The sequence below is a fragment of the Lemur catta genome, chromosome Y (assembly GCF_020740605.2).
Source record: "Lemur catta isolate mLemCat1 chromosome Y, mLemCat1.pri, whole genome shotgun sequence".
NCBI classification, from domain to species: domain Eukaryota; kingdom Metazoa; phylum Chordata; class Mammalia; order Primates; family Lemuridae; genus Lemur; species Lemur catta.
Genome location: NC_059156.1, coordinates 2,039,801 through 2,055,536, shown reverse-complemented (window position 1 = coordinate 2,055,536; position 15,736 = coordinate 2,039,801). Strand labels below are relative to the sequence as shown.

The window sequence follows — 15,736 nt, the reverse complement described above, 5'->3', positions numbered from 1 at the left end:
GTCTTTATTATTTTTATAAGCAGAGCGGGCAAATAGTTAGCAAGCCCCACTTTTGTAAAAACAGTCAGATTTCATCTTCTCTGTCCTATAATCCTTTATGGGCCAGTTCCATGCTGCTGGGATGGGGATGGATCTTTTCCATTACTGCCTTAACCTATGGGAAATACAGGAGCCCATTCTACCCTAGAGATGACAGGGCATTGGCCTTTGATAAACAACGAAATGCTACTTATGGATAACTCTTTATTTGAATTACAATTATAAACACATTAGAATGCAGCAACAAAATGGAAAAAAAAAAAAAAAAAGAAAACATTCTTAGAAGAAAGTAAGGCTTAATGTGCCTGGCTGAACTCAGCCTTTGTCACGACTAGAAGGTATATGGAAGTAGATTGACAAGGGCTGACATAAAGGAGTAGCCAGGGATCAGCGGATGATGTATCGTACATAAGGAACCTCGACGTCTTCACCACTCTCATCATTGCAACACAGCTCAAGCACAAGGGACCGCACATGGCGGCCCAGTTTCTTCCTTGACACACGGCTCACAATCTCTGTCATCCTGAAACAAAGAGCAGAGAGTCAAAAAAGCAGAAAACAAGAGAAAGGACTTGCCGGGACAAAGAAGACAGGAAGGGAAGTGACTGTTGAGGCATACTGCTGGAAACAGGATCCCCATGCCACTCAGGGCTTCCCCAAGCCTGCTTTCCTGCCCAGTGGCCAACTCACGGCTGATCCAAACGTTCCTTAAGTTTGGTAGCTGGCATGAAGAAGGAATACAGCATAGACACACCCTGTGACAGCATGGTGATCTCCAATTTGTGCTCTGCCTAGAAAGGGGGGACAATGGTGTCCATGAGATGGACAGCACTATTCACCTGCATAAACACCATTTCCAGGTATGATGAGTGATGGAGAAAAGGGCCTTACTTTAAAGTAGTCTAGGAACTGCTTGAGGGTCATCTCCTCCCCATTAGGTTGCAGTCCCTGCACATCAAAGCGATCCCACAATGTCCACTCTTGGTCATGGTACTAAGGGACAAATCAAAGGAGAATACAACAGGGGCCATACAGGGCGTCAACCTGGTATGTCTAGTTGGATTAAACTCAGATCCCTCCTTGTATTCAAAATCCTCTCATGGTCTTATCACATTTTGCGTAAGCAGCTGAAATGCTTATAAGGACCGACCAAGCCACATACCCTTTAGTCCTCGCTATCTCTTTCACCTTGCATTCCTTTACTTTCTTATATAATGTCCTCTAAGTACACTGGGCCTCTCCTTTTTGGTTCTCAAACGTGCCAGTCACACTCCCAACTTTGCGCAGGTACAAAAAACTGTATGACACATCAACAGGGGTACACAGACAGTGCAGTTACCCAATTACAGAGAGCCTCAAAGGGTACGATGAGGACTAGAGCTGGCTGTACTTAGATACACACACACACAACCCTTACCCACATATACAGCCTAACTAATGGGTAGTATCAAAAGTTTTCATGCATGCTCCACCCCACCTCGTGATGGGGTGGAGCAAGTGGCTCAGAGAAGCTGAAGGAGGGCAGGGCCAAGTTGATGAAGCTGTTCTTGTAAGACTCAAGCTGTTGGTGTCCTTGTACCACCTTATACAGCTCCAGACACGTGAGGCCAACTACAGCTGCTGTCGTTGTCACAATGGCTGGGATGATCTTCCCTGCAATCAGCTTGCTCTGTGAGACAGAAGATAAACAACAGAGGCACCTGTTGACAGAGTTAAGGTCTACAGAATGGTTCCAGTATGGGAGACTCAAGCCTGGGGAAAGAGTTAAGGGTCAGATCTACATTGCCATTACCTTATGGCGGTCTGCAGGGGCAATGTCATAATTCTCTGCCCGGAGGTTAGATGCTGCCATAATGAAATCCATATGGAAGTTGCTGTCATCATCCTGTTGTGAGTGAGGGGGCAGTAAAGAAGGACAGTAGAGAGAGTCAGAGGAGGAAAAGGTTTCCTGCCTACTGGAGACACAGTATATTTCACCCCAATTGCCTGAGAGACTCTCCAGTAGCCAGGAAACCTTTTGCTCCTCAGACCCTTTCCCCACTGTCCTTCCCTCCTCTGTAATCCTGACAACAGCCTAGAGCTGAGCCACTCTCAGACCATGCCCCTCTCCAGCCCAAAAACCCCGCCCAGCACCTTCTCAAAGTCAATGGGATACATCTTGAACCCAGTGAGTTTGTCTGGACTGGGAAGCACGGCCTTGAGCTCTTCTAGGCGGGTGTCATCTGCAGAAAAGGAGGAAACACTATCAGCTTTCAGATCCCAAGCCAGTGTCTGAAGTAAAAGCAGGAGCCCAGCGTGAGGCAGAAAGTGTTAGGCATATAAAAGATGTGAAAAGGACAGACATCTGACAAACAGGAGAGACAGAGAGAAAACACCCCCCAAAATGGAGAATATGCAAGCGTGAGAAACATAAAGAAACATGACTCTGGAGACAAGCAAGAAGAGAGATGAAGATATTAAGACAGGACGTAGACGTAAGACAGATGTAGGCACTATTCACAATAGCCGAACTATGGAAGCAACTCAAACATCCACAAATGGATGATAATAGATAAACAAAATGTAGTATATGCATGCAATGGAATGCTATCTAGCCTTAGAAAGGAAGGAAATTCTGGCACATGCTACAACAGAGATGAACCCTAAGCACACTATTATTCTCAGTGAAGAAGCCAGACACAGAAAGATAAATACTACATGATTCCATTTACATAAGGTACCTGAAATAATCAAATTCACAGACAACAGAAAGTACGTGGTGGTTGCCAGAGACTGAAAGGATACAAAACGGGGAATTGTTTATGCGTATAAAGCATCAATTTTGCAACATGAAAAGGTTCTCAACATTGGCTGCACTGCAATGTATAAGTACTTAACACTACTGAGTGGCACATTTAGAAATAGATAAGATGGTAAATCTTATGAATTTTTTACCACAATAAAAAAAAAAGGACACGGAAGTTGTAGGCTGAGAGACCAAGATAGCATAGAAAATCTTGAGGAAGAATGAGAGGAAGCTGAGGAGACATGGGGGAGAAATATGAGAAAGACAGAGTTGGGGGGAAAAGAGACATGAGGGAACTTGAGGACAAACTCACATACAGGAAAACAGAGGGGAAATATTGCGAGGGAAAAATTGGAAGATATTTGAAGAGGGAGATACAGAAGAAGAACTGCAGAGTTAAAGGTATGTATGGAAGGTAAGACAGGAAAATACACGAGAAGGGGAAACATCACATATAGGAAAAACACGCAAAGAGGAACACAAGGGGATAGGTATTTAGAAAGGGAAATGGGAAAATACATGAGGTGGGGTGACACACACAAAGACATTCAGAGAAAAGACAAACACTGAGGGGGAGATAAAGAGGATGAGACAGGAGAGGGCGGAAAAAGGAGGACATGGGAGTTGCTGAGGAGATTTGAGCAGATGAGCAGATATATGGAGGGTAATACTAGGGCAAGGAGGCACACAGGGAAGCTGGGTAGGTATACGGATAGGGAGATAGGGGAGAACTAGGAGATAAAAGCAGGTTAAGTTAATAAAGGGAGAGAGACCGTGAGTGCTGATCATGGTCTCTCTCACCCATACAGAAACAGATCAAGAAGAAACAGAGGAAAGAGAACAAAGTCACACATGCAGGAAAAGGGATGAACAACTAGTTCTCCTGACAGCCAAAGTGAAAAGAAGAAAGGAGTGAAAAGTGTTACGTCTCTACCAACCATTCTCATTCCGTATAGGACGTGAAGCCTAGTGGATGGGATGTGGGTAGATGCTAGGCCTAGGGTTGCCCTAGGCCAGTAAGGAGATTAGTAAGGAGGCTTAGCTGGACAGGGTATGAGCAGAGTGCTGACTCCAGTCACCTAGGCAAACACCCTCACCAACAGAGGCACCAGTGCTCTGCAGCTCCTGGTCAGAAACACGGCTCTGGACACCAGACTTCGGGATGAACTCAGGGACCTGCACAGATTGCAGTAGTGTGGACACAGCAGCTCGGTCCTGAGAGCCTGTCAGCCCATACATCTGGGCAAACAGGTTGGCAGCAGCCATCACATAGTCGAGATGCAGGGGCTAGAAGACAGGACAGGGAAGGGTGAACACCAGCCCTTCACTGGGAACCCTCTGCCTACTTCCCACCCCATCTGCTCTCCACCTGACACCAGATCCCAGGCAGGAGACTTACATTGTTGACATCAAAGGTGAGTGGGTGTGGACAGCGTTTTGGCCTAGACCAGAATGGAACTCCCGAGCTTGTGAGCTAAGAAAATGAAAAGCTTTTGAGGGAGCAGGATCTGAGAGCAAAGGACTCTCTGGCAATCCTGACTCCTCACGTTAGTCCCAGAGGTGTAAACTCACTATCCCTGGCAACTTTGTGCCAGATACACAGCAACGTAACAAACTCTTATGGACTATCAGGCACTATTACTAATTTGACACTAACAAAAATGAACCCTCACAAAACTCTGATGAGATGAGTCACCATTATTCATACCTCACAGATGAGAATGCTGAGGTGCAGAAGAAAATGTGTGACTTGCCTTTATGTCAAAAGGAAGAGGGACTTGAACCCACACTGGTTCTTGTGCTCTTACCTCCAAACGTTTTCCCCCTGTAATCTCTACAGCCTTGACTGGGAAATCAGGTATAACTCAGCCCACACCATAGGAGAAGGAAAAAGAAACCAAATAACCTTGCTTGAGGAAATGTGGCAAGAACAGAAGTTTGCATAAAATACTGGCCCAATTATTTTTCTGACATTCCTCATTCCTTTAGGTGCCTGCCCTAGCTGGATTAACTAGAATAAGCCATGTCAAAAGTCTACAGCAAGCTCTGTATTTCCAGAAAATGCATTGCGCCAAATAGACCTAGGAAGCATGCAATGCCAAACAGACCTAGGAAGCATGCATTACCTGGTGAGGGGGAAAGTTGTGCAGCAGCTGCCGGATGTTGTCAGTGTACTGGGTGTGCCAGTGGTAGAAAGCCCAGGTCACACAGTCAGCCCAGCTCTCTGGTCGCTGTAGCACCAGGCTGCGCTGCACGGCCTTCACCACCTCCCATGGCTGGGTACCTGGCAGCCGCAGTGTCCGCTCCACAAACTTGGGGTCTCTGTAACAAATCCAAGGAAGTAAAGCACACGATTAATCAGCAGACCCAGGAGCAGCTTCTTGCCAAGCCCGTTTCCTCTATGGTAGGCCAGTCCTGACCTCCAACAGGAAGGGACAGACAGAAAGACAAGCTCCCCTAAATGCACACATACAGAACTCTACCACTGTCCTCACCTGCCTCAGGCAAGGCTCAAGCATTCGTTAATTCATTCAAAAAGTGTGCGTGGTGCTGAGTGGTTAGGAAAGTAGATAGGATGCCTTGGCTAACAGACAGATTTTACGGTGAGAGAGCATCTAAATTACTCACGTGAGGTACTGGTTGACGTTTTCTGCGGGCTGCTTGAAGAGGCCTTCAAACTCATCCCGAGCCCACTGCAGATTGAACAAATAAAATTACAATGGTAGACACTGTGGGTTTCTGTAGGAATTTGTGAATACAGTAAGCAGGAAGAGCATGGTGGCTCTGCTCCCAAATATGGCCCCTTAAATTCCTCTAACTTCCCACCTCAACTTTAAAAATCAACAGCCTTCATCTGCAAAGTGGTTACGTAAGTGTAAACTTGTGAAAACTTATCCTTAACACGTCATTACTCTAACTGTAATTTTCTTCAATGAAAAGAAAAAAATAACACCAGAAATAAAACAAGGATTCCCATGCAGATCTCCAGGACTAGGCAGAAAATAAGACAGATCTGCATAAGGACTGTTGTTTTATTTTTGTTCCCTGAGAATTATGAGGTCTGTATACATATTCATTTGGAGCATCCTGACACTGAAGATTCAGATTCAAACCCCAGCTCTTTCATATATACCTAGTTCTGCAACTCTAGGCACACAAAGTAACACCTATATCCCTGCCTCATCATTTCTGCAATATGGGATATTGCAACCGTAATACCCACATCTTATGGAATTTCTAAAAAGGAATGAGCAAACACAAGTATATTTAATGTGTACTTAGAACAGTGTGCCCAGTACATACTGAGTGCTAAGTCAACTCAAACCCTGTGAGATATACTACCATCATGCACATTTTATGGATCAGCAATCTGAGGCAAGGAGAGATTAAGTCCAAGGTTACAAAGCAAATATGTTTCCAAACCTGTTTTATAGGCCTCCCTCCATGTTAGGAGACAGTAAGAGAATCACAGCCTAGTAAAGGTGACACAGATTTATGTAGTCACATATGAGAGAGAAACAGACAGTGGTTAGTGCACAAACATAAACATACTCATTCTGTTAACTGTTGGGTTTGAAAGAGAAGTGACAAATGGAATTGTGGTTTTTTTTTCCCCTCCTTCTTCCGCCTCTCATACTCTTAAACAAGGCCTCAAGGCTGCACAAGAATCATTCTGAAAACACAAAGGTTATTCTCGAGTTGGAAGGGGGGGCGGAATTAGGATTAGGTTCTGGGTGCCAGTTACCCCGGTATGTTCACTTTGTCCAGCTGCTAGATGATATGTGCATTATTCTCTACTATACAAATAGAAGCATCCTGACACATTCTGGGCAACGGGCAGGGAAACTTAAATATGCACTTAATATTAGACATAATTTTAAAAACTAGAATATTAAGAAATTAATTTTGTTCAGTAAGAAAATAGCAGGATGTTTAGACAGGAACACATTCTCACTTGTCAGATAATAAATCACATTCTCTATCCTTGTATGTTTCCAAAATAAAAATTTTTAAGTTAGAAAAAAAAAAAATAAAAAGAAAGAAATGAATCATTTCTGAACTTAGGCTGCTGGGTATAAAATGAAGGAAGGAAGTTTGGAGAAAATACACATGCTATCCCAAGGCCTTAAGCATCAGAATTCACAGGGGCTTGATAACCAAAAGGCAGTTCAAGTGCCAGCCAGTCTCTTTCACCTCCCACTGCCCTAAAGGCTGATCACCTGCAGGGTGTGCTCGATAGCATTTGGGAAGTTCTTCAATGTGCAGATGGGAATGGACTTCTCAGGTGGGTCCTGGCTGGAGCTGTAAGAGTCTGTCAGGAAAGGAATAACCACCTGCACGTTGCCCTTCGTGCCCAGTGTGCCTGACTCCAGCAGAGGTTTACGGTAGTATACGCAGCGGCAGTCCATATACAAGCCTGGGGGATGGGAGAAATGGCGTGAGAGCTGGGAAAGAACATTAGGATAGACAGGACAGGAACCACCAACATACACATAAATGACTCTGCCCGTGTCCTCACGCGCCTCCCAACTCACGGGCAATGACGTTGTCCAGGGCATTGGCCACACCATCCAGATTTTGGAAGAAGTCATCATCATAGATACATTCTGTGTCAGCGCCCACACGGTTCCAGTGGCTCACCACGTTGATACGTGGATTTATCTGACGCACAGCTGCAGCAGCTGTGTCAGACTTTGATTTCTGAGTGGGGTCGCGGGAATAGAGCTGTTATTCGTGCAGTCACCAAACCAATCTATACAGAGCTAATCTGAGGACTAACTTATCTAATGATAAAACTAGGCTCTGAGCTCCAGGGTCTCTAGTTTAACAGAAGGGATGTCTCTTCTGACATTTGATATGACAATGCCACGGGGCTGAAGCTGTAACAAATGTTCTACATGCAGGAGGTGAGCAGAAAGGAAAATGACTGACACAGGAAAACAATGGGTCAGGTATCTGTTTCTTTGACCTATAAAACATCTACACTTAGGACAGATGTACACAAATCAAACCAAGGTGCTACTACATGGAAACAGGATCCTTTCAAAGCCCACGTCAACTCACAGTCCTCTTCTGCTCAAAGCTCTCCACTGGCTCCCACTTTTACTTAGAGCAAATTGACTTGTGATCCCCTGCATCTGACCTCTCTGTTATTTAAACACCATAGACATATTCCAACCATAGGGTTTTGCTCAAGCAGCAACCTTTGCCTGGGACTGCTCTTCACACAGTATTCTTCCTATTCTGCCATATCCTCTAAGTCTTTGCAGAAACGTCACTTTTCCAACATGGACTTCCTCATCCACATTACAAACGGTCCCTCATGGTACTTCCAACATTACTGCCTTTGTACAGTACTTCCCACATTCCAACATTAACCTCATCCTTTGCTACTACATTTGTTTACCACAGCAGTTGTCAAACACAAAACAGTCTTAAAAAGAACTTCTGGCATGTTGGTAAAGCTACCACTACTTTCCATATTAGAAATCTAAACCTAGAAAATTTTAAAACATTTGTCCATTTAAAAATGCAATAAGCCCATCACATACAGCATAAGCTTATGAAAAAAATATTTTCCAATATAAAACCTAGGTGACAAGAGTCACAATGTATGTACATGTCTACAAATCCCTTTTAGAGTTAGGTAATTTCACAAAGACAGCTGGATTCTCATATCCTCTGCATTCAATCTGCTATGTGTTGCTTGAAGGACACAAGGTACATTCAGCATCACAAAAGAGTGTTTTCGTAGTCTTTTAAGTTAAATACTCGTAGTTTGAAAACATACATCACAACCTGATAAATGATAACGTCTTAAGTTTAGTTGCAAGGGGAATCTTGAATCCCTATCAATACATCCACTGGTTTCTTTGACATTCTGAATGGACCTTTGGCTAATGCTTTAATTTTGTATCATCATATACTGGTCACCGGGAAAATGCTCATTTCACTGACTTAGGAAAGGCTTCCTAGAGTAGAAAATTCCACTTTCGTTTGACAAAGTCATAGTGAAAAAGGCAAATGATGTCTTATTATTCCCAAAATAGCTGTGATCTTGCAGACTTAATGAAAGAGTACTATGGACCTCCAGAGGGACATCGGACAACGTTCTGAGACTTTTTCATTCATTCTGCATCCTTCCCCTAGCCAAGGGCAGGAAACTTCCTTTTGTTACCTTACGTATTCCAAATATCTAGAGCAGTGTCTACTATGTGGAGTACGAAAGAAATGAAAGGAAAGGAAGACTCTGGGCAGGTAAAAATAACACTGACCTTTGCAAAAGACTTCCCACAATCGACCTAGCCAACTTCACATTTCTAACATTACCAATAACCCAAAATCAAAGAAAAAAACAAAAGGTGGGAAGTGTCTGTGAAAAACGACAAATGAAAACATTAACAGGTACTCAATAAACGTTTGCTGAAGACTGAATAGTAGAGAAAAGGGAATGAAGAAAGAACTGAAAGGTACACAGGCAGAAAGATCCAAGCCACTAAGATCAGTAGCAAGAAACAGGGAGAAAAATAAGAGAAACTCATTTACCCTGCCCCACTCACCGTGACATCCCAGGGCCGGAAAAGAAACTGTCGGTTCAGATTGGACTTCTCAATGGTGTCCATGTCTGTAACTGTGATTTCCCCACCATCCCCACAGCCTAGCCCAATCATCGCAAAGTTCTTGAGTAGCTCACAGCCGATGGCCCCTGCACCCACCTGAAAGGTGGCAAGGAAGACAGAGGCCTGGTCAGGGTGACTAAAGGTAGCAGAAAGCCACCTACCACTTCTCACTCCTCCCTGGAAGAGGAACAAGACGGTAAGAGGATCTAGTGCCACACTGTCAACCGCCAGGACCATTAAACCTTTGATTACTTCGGGTAGAAGGCATCAGATGGGGGGAACAAAGCGATGCACCAGGATGTCCCTCAATGTATACAAAACAGAAACTGGTGTGTGTTTAGGCTACGAGAACCCAAAGACCCTCCCCTGGGAGGCAAAATGTGATCCCACAAGAGGTAGCCAGAGGTCAGGGGAGGTGAAGGTAATGTCCAACAGGGTCATTCACCAAGAAGTACTTCTGCTTGCCCAGCTTCTCCTGTAGGTCTGAGCCAAATACAGCCACCTGCCCATCGTAACGGTTCTGGCGCTGAATCGCGTGAAAAGAACAAGGTCAGAGGGCTGTCGTCTTAGAGATGCTCCCACTGGCGACTTCTCCAGGGACCCCACTTACATACCGGAAGGCACCTGTCTTCCATGAAGGCCACTTTGTCCTCAGGTAGACATTCAAGGGCATCAAAGTATAGCCACTGCATAATGGGCATAAACTTTCCAGAGCAGGCCTGAGGAGGAAAAGTAGTCAGTGGTTAATCAGGGCCTGAAAGGGATGAACAGCAAGTGATAGAGTCAAGGACATACCTGGGCCACACCTAGCCATATTCCACCCCCCCCCACCCCCAGACATCTGTGCTGACCTTCATGACTTCCTGGGCAGCCAGACCCCCAATGAAGGCATTTATGGGTGCCAGATCCCCAGCAGCCACGTATGCCAGCTTCCAGATGAGGTCCTCATCCAGGTTATCTTGCTTCACTGCTGGCAGGGATTGAGCATTCACAGCCTGTGCTAGGACCACCAGTTCTGTTGCATCCTCCTGGTGGCCAAGCAGGAACCAACAGAGATCTGTCAGGCTACCAGAGGAGGTGGTAGAGCAAAGCAGAGTGGATGGATGAAAAGGCACAACGGGACTTCAGACCAAGGACTCTGGCTGGCTCACCAACTCATTTACCTCATTGTGGGGCCGAGGTGGCCGGCTATGTTGAGTACAGAACTGGTGCAGGGCCTGGAAGCCAATGTGCAGCTGAGCAGGGCGAGAATACTTAGCAAAGTCTGTTATCACAAAGTCTGGTTCTGACAGTGAAGCCAGTAAGGATTTCTGTGGAAAGGAGGGCACCAGGATCAGAGATATATAAAACCTAGAAATGCCCTGGAACCCTACAGTCCACCTTCCTCACCCATACTCACAAAACTAATCTTCTTAGATACTCTGACCTGACTAACGATGCCACCACAGATATAGTCAGAGAAGCTGGAGGTATCACAGATACTAAAGGTGTAGGGATCTAGGGGATTAAAAAAGAGAGAGAGATTAATCTGTCAGTCCATGCAACAGCTCTTCCACCCCACCACCCAAGATCACCACCACCATCAAAATGAGAATTAAAGCTGTACTGTGCAAGCTCAGACACTGGGGGCCTCTGTCCTAAGCTCTGCTCACTCATCAGAAACCACCTCCTTTCCGCCTCAAATCTAGTTCGGCTCCCACAGGTTCCCCATCAAATATGTACCATTCACAAGTACGTATGTATGTCAAGTATCGGACCAGTATATTTCTTCCGCTTGGGTTCACTAAGTGTCATGGATCTGTGACTTCAGTTTTCATCAAATTTGTTCACTTCTGGCCCCTGTTTCTTCAAAAACTGTATTTTGCCCCACCCCTTTGTTAGGATTTATCACATTAGGCAGCCTGTACTTTTCAGTTTTAGGGTTCAATTTGTGCCTTGTGTCTTTTTTTATATCTTTCAAGTCTCCCCTTAACCTGCTTGTGATTTTCCAAACTTTTCTTGGACCTACACATTTATAATAGCCACTTTAATACTCTTTTCTGCTAATTTTATACACTAGGTTATATGACAGATTTTGACATTCCAAAAAAAAAAAAAAAAAAAGAAACCAAGAACAAGTGAGCTGTGAAACATCAAGTGGCTTAACACTCACATAAAGTGGAGTCCTGCAAAGAGATGCTGGGTCAGAGTGATAGAGCAGTATTTTGAAAAAATTATGGCCAATAATTTTCCAAATTTGACAAAACGGTGAATCCACAGATAAATTCACCGAGCCACAAATAAAAGACACACAAAGAAAACATCCTAATGTGTACCACAATCACTTTGCTGGAAATCAGTGATAGAGAAAATAGGCACGTACAGCAAACATAAGAATGACAACAAGCTTCTTGTGAGAAACAATGCAAGGAAGACAGTACACCACAGTTTTTAAGCAATAAAAGAAAACAATTTTCAACCTAGAATTCTACACCCCCCAAAGAATGTTTTCAAAAATAAATGAAACAAATAGACAATTTAAAAGACATTAAAAAAGCTGACAGAATCGACACCAGCGCAGCCACACTAGCACAAACATTAAAGGGCATCCTGCAGGCAGAAGAAAATGGTATTAGATGCAAATCTGCGTCTACAGAAAACAAGCAAGAATGCTAGAAATTGTGACATGTTGGTAAGAACACTTTCCTGTTCTTTAAACTTCTTTAAAAAGATAATTCTTAAAGCAAAAATAACGTATAGAAGTTTATGGTACATGTCAAAGTAAAACATATGATAAGAAAAAGTGAACAAGAAAATGGAAATATTCGAAGGTTCTTTTATATTTGAAGGAACACATTAGAGAATCTATGTACACACTGAAGACATACACTTGATATTCTAAAGCAAACGCTTAAAAACAAGTATAGCCATAAACAAAAGGAATCAAACGCTAGGGGCATAAAACGCTTTTGCCCCTAGCTGAGTCCACACCTCTTCCTTTCAGTAAGATCCAATGGGCACATCTCTCCTAAGCCCCCACGTAAGAGCCCAGAGACACGTTTGCTTTTGGCATCTGGTTCCGTTCAGACTATAGTACATGGGTCCTCTTGGTCTCTGGGTCAGTCCACACCACTGGGACAACTTTCCCTTTACTTCATGCAAGAATTTCTCACCCCTAGCCTTGGCATACCTAAGACTTTGATCTCTATGGGATGGGTGCCATTGAGTTCACTCATGCCCTGGACTTCCGTGAAGGAGACAAAGTCGCCGCTCTCAAATCCATGTCGGGCCTCATCCAGGCAGATGACAACACCAGGGTTGTCCTGATTGGAAAGGAAGTTAAGTTTTAGAGACAGACCCAGGGTGCCAGAAGACAGGCAGAACTCAGGTGCTCAACTGCCTCCCAGAACCCCAGGCTGGCCTCCTTACCTTGGTGACCATAGCAACCATAGCACTGAGTGGCTGCTCCCCATTGGCATCTACGAGAATCATTTCCTCTCCAAAGTCACAGAACAGTTGCCTGTAGAGGGAGGTAACAGGGCTGGTGCCTGAGACCCACGCACAAAGACACTCCATGTTCCCTCAAGGTACAGGGAAGACTTGCCAAGCAAACTCAGCCCATCCCTGGTGGAATTCAGAGGGCGCTCAGGCCCCATGGGGAGTGAATATGCAGAACTGAAAACCCAGCTGGCTGAGTGTAAAGTAACAGTGGTGAGAGCCTCTTGGCCTGAACTGGGCAAGGGTTGAGGGAGGAAGAAAGAGGAAGGCACTTACCCAAAAAGGCCCCGAGTGTCTGCCACCACTAGCTTGATTCCACGGCTATGACAGAACTCACCCACCTGCAGCTGGTCCTCTAAGGGACTATTGGTAAGGACCACGACCTGTAAAGAGGAGGAGGATTAGGGTGAGGGTCTGCAACTGAGGTGAAGGGGAGTAAAGGAGTAAGAGAGAAAGGATGAACCTGAGGGTGGGATTATTATCAACACCCAGGCTTTGCTGCTTCAGCACACTTCTATAAACACCCCTTGTAAAAATCTGTGTCTCAAAAAAAAAAAAAAAATACACACACACATATATGCACATACATATGAATCCCCAGACCATGACAAGAAAGGCAAAGAGGTGTTGGAAAGACAGCATCTGAAGACCAGCTAATTCATTTATTTGACAAACTCCCGGTGCTGCCTGCCTTCACCTCTGTTGTGCCCTGGGAGAGAAAAAATAAGTAACGCTGTGTTCCGGTTAATGTCTGGATTTGCCCCCACCACAAACCACTTACTCCAGTTCTCAAGAAAACCCTGTTTAGCCCTGATCTGTGGGATTTCTGTCTTAATTCCCTTCCTGATTCACAGGGATGAGTTCTTACTCCTACATCAGGAGCTTCTACGCCCTAGGCCTCTGCGACCGCAGTCGCGAATGCCCAGACCACGGGCTGGGACCAGTCTGTGTCCTATGAGGAACCTAGAGACTGGGCTTCAGAGCTCCATGCACCAACCCTCACCCCAGTATGTAGAAAAATTGTCTTCCATGAATCTTAGGAAATAGGGGTGGGGGGGGGAAGAAGCGCACAGCGGGAGGTGAGCCGTAGTTGAGTGTAGCTTCATCGGGATTTACAGGTGCTCCCCAAGGCTCACATCACCACCTGACCCACCACCTGAGCTCTACCTCTTTGCCTCCCGCCCGCACCCCATGGAAAAATTGTCTCCCATGAAATCGGTCCCTGATGCCTAAAAGGTTGGGGGCCCCTGCTTTAGGGCACGCCAGGCCAGCACATTAGTAGCCACGGATTCTCCTTCCAACATAGCTTTTTAACAAACACCTATGTAATGTTTTCCAGCTGCTAATCTAAGCTCAACCTTCTCAAAAACTCTGTGAGGTTCGTACTACTGTTTCCGTTCTACAGACATTAAAAGCTAAGGCCGAAGAGACTAAGTGACCTGTCTATTGTTATATAACTAGAAGAGCTTGAGACTCACACATAGGCAGCTCACCTCCAGCATTCAGTGTTCATAACCACTACAACCACACTGTGCAGCCACATCTTCCCTCCTGCAAATGTGTGACATCTCCCAAGATCCAGCCCTCAGTGTAATTCCTGACTGCATCCCCTAGCCTCCCAGCAGGAAACCTGGCACATGAAGGCAGCCATCAATTAAATACTGAAGAAACCAGAGGCAATATCTGAGAGAGAAAATTAGGCAGGAGGCAGGGTGATGCTCCGAGGTACCTGGAAAGCACTAAGAAACTCCGCAACCAGAGGTCCAGTGTAGGTGCTGACAGGCACATAGCTGTTGAGCTCAGCAAGGCGGGGCTGGGATACTTCAGCTCGGTTTTTACCAATATCCTCCTCCCGTAGGTAGAACTACAAAAGGGTATAGGAAGGAAGAATTGAAGTGAAAGCAGGGCCCACAGAAGTTAGTGCCTCGGCAAAGAGAAGGGGAGCCAAGAAGAGGTACCTGGGAGGAGAGGTCAGCCCACTGGGCCGTGCCCTGGTCATGCAGGGTGACAGCCTTGACCCCACCAAGGATGATGTTCTTGGCTATCTCCACACCCAGGCCCTGCAGGCCTGACACGAGCACACTGGATGCCTGGAGATGCTTCATTGCCTCATGACCCAGCACATACCTGCCAGGTTAGGGAGACCTCTTGGTCATGGTTTGGTTCACCCTCCTCCCACCTCTCATCCCCAGCCTTGGCCCTACTTACAGCTGGCGAGAGTAAAGACCTTCATCTATATATATTTCACTGCTGTTTTGGGCCATTCCCTAGGTATGGGGGAAAAAACAGGTTCAGAGGGGATAATCCGTAACGGGACAAACGGACAGAGAGAATTCTTTTCCCACTAACCACCCTACCACCCTGTCTGCCAGTTTCCAGGGGAGAAGTCACTCACGTAGGTTGGTCCCGAGGGCACTTCGAACATCACAGACTAGGTAGGGGTGCAGTTAGAACCCAGCTTTGAGTCAGGCCCAGACACACGACGTTTCTTGGACAACAGTGACCTGGACATCCAAAGGGAAGAGTGTCAGAGGTGAGGCACATGCGAAGAGGCTTTTCTCCCAGTAGCAACTCTGGGACAGGGAAGGACTTTAGTAGCACCACCCCAGATGAGAGACACACAGGACATGCTTGGTACTCAGGCTAATGGGGCAGAAAGCATATGCTAGCCTTGGACAGTCCAGGCTCCAAAAAGTTCACTGAGAGCGCAAACAGCTACATACCAAAGTGGGACTGGCTTTCTCTAACCAGTAACATTGAACTCTGTTTTGAACTTGGCTTTTGAAGGTAGAGAGAGGCCCCAGAGTGCAGTTGG

At 45.5% G+C, this 15,736-nt stretch overlaps 1 protein-coding gene across 1 annotated transcript; it reads right to left on the bottom strand.

Moving 5' to 3' along the window:
- Positions 1-426: 426 nt before the first annotated feature.
- Positions 427-15,433, bottom strand: LOC123629092 (ubiquitin-like modifier-activating enzyme 1). The gene is given in 25 exon segments (XM_045539050.1): positions 427-562; positions 730-830; positions 931-1,032; positions 1,517-1,708; positions 1,832-1,924; positions 2,173-2,261; positions 3,922-4,111; positions 4,224-4,298; positions 4,951-5,146; positions 5,453-5,517; positions 7,045-7,241; positions 7,360-7,525; positions 9,385-9,540; positions 9,890-9,970; positions 10,059-10,163; positions 10,296-10,472; positions 10,608-10,754; positions 10,844-10,941; positions 12,614-12,746; positions 12,853-12,943; positions 13,198-13,304; positions 14,651-14,785; positions 14,880-15,048; positions 15,130-15,188; positions 15,317-15,433. Coding segments are annotated over 25 exon segments (3,177 nt in total).
- Positions 15,434-15,736: the final 303 nt, after the last annotated feature.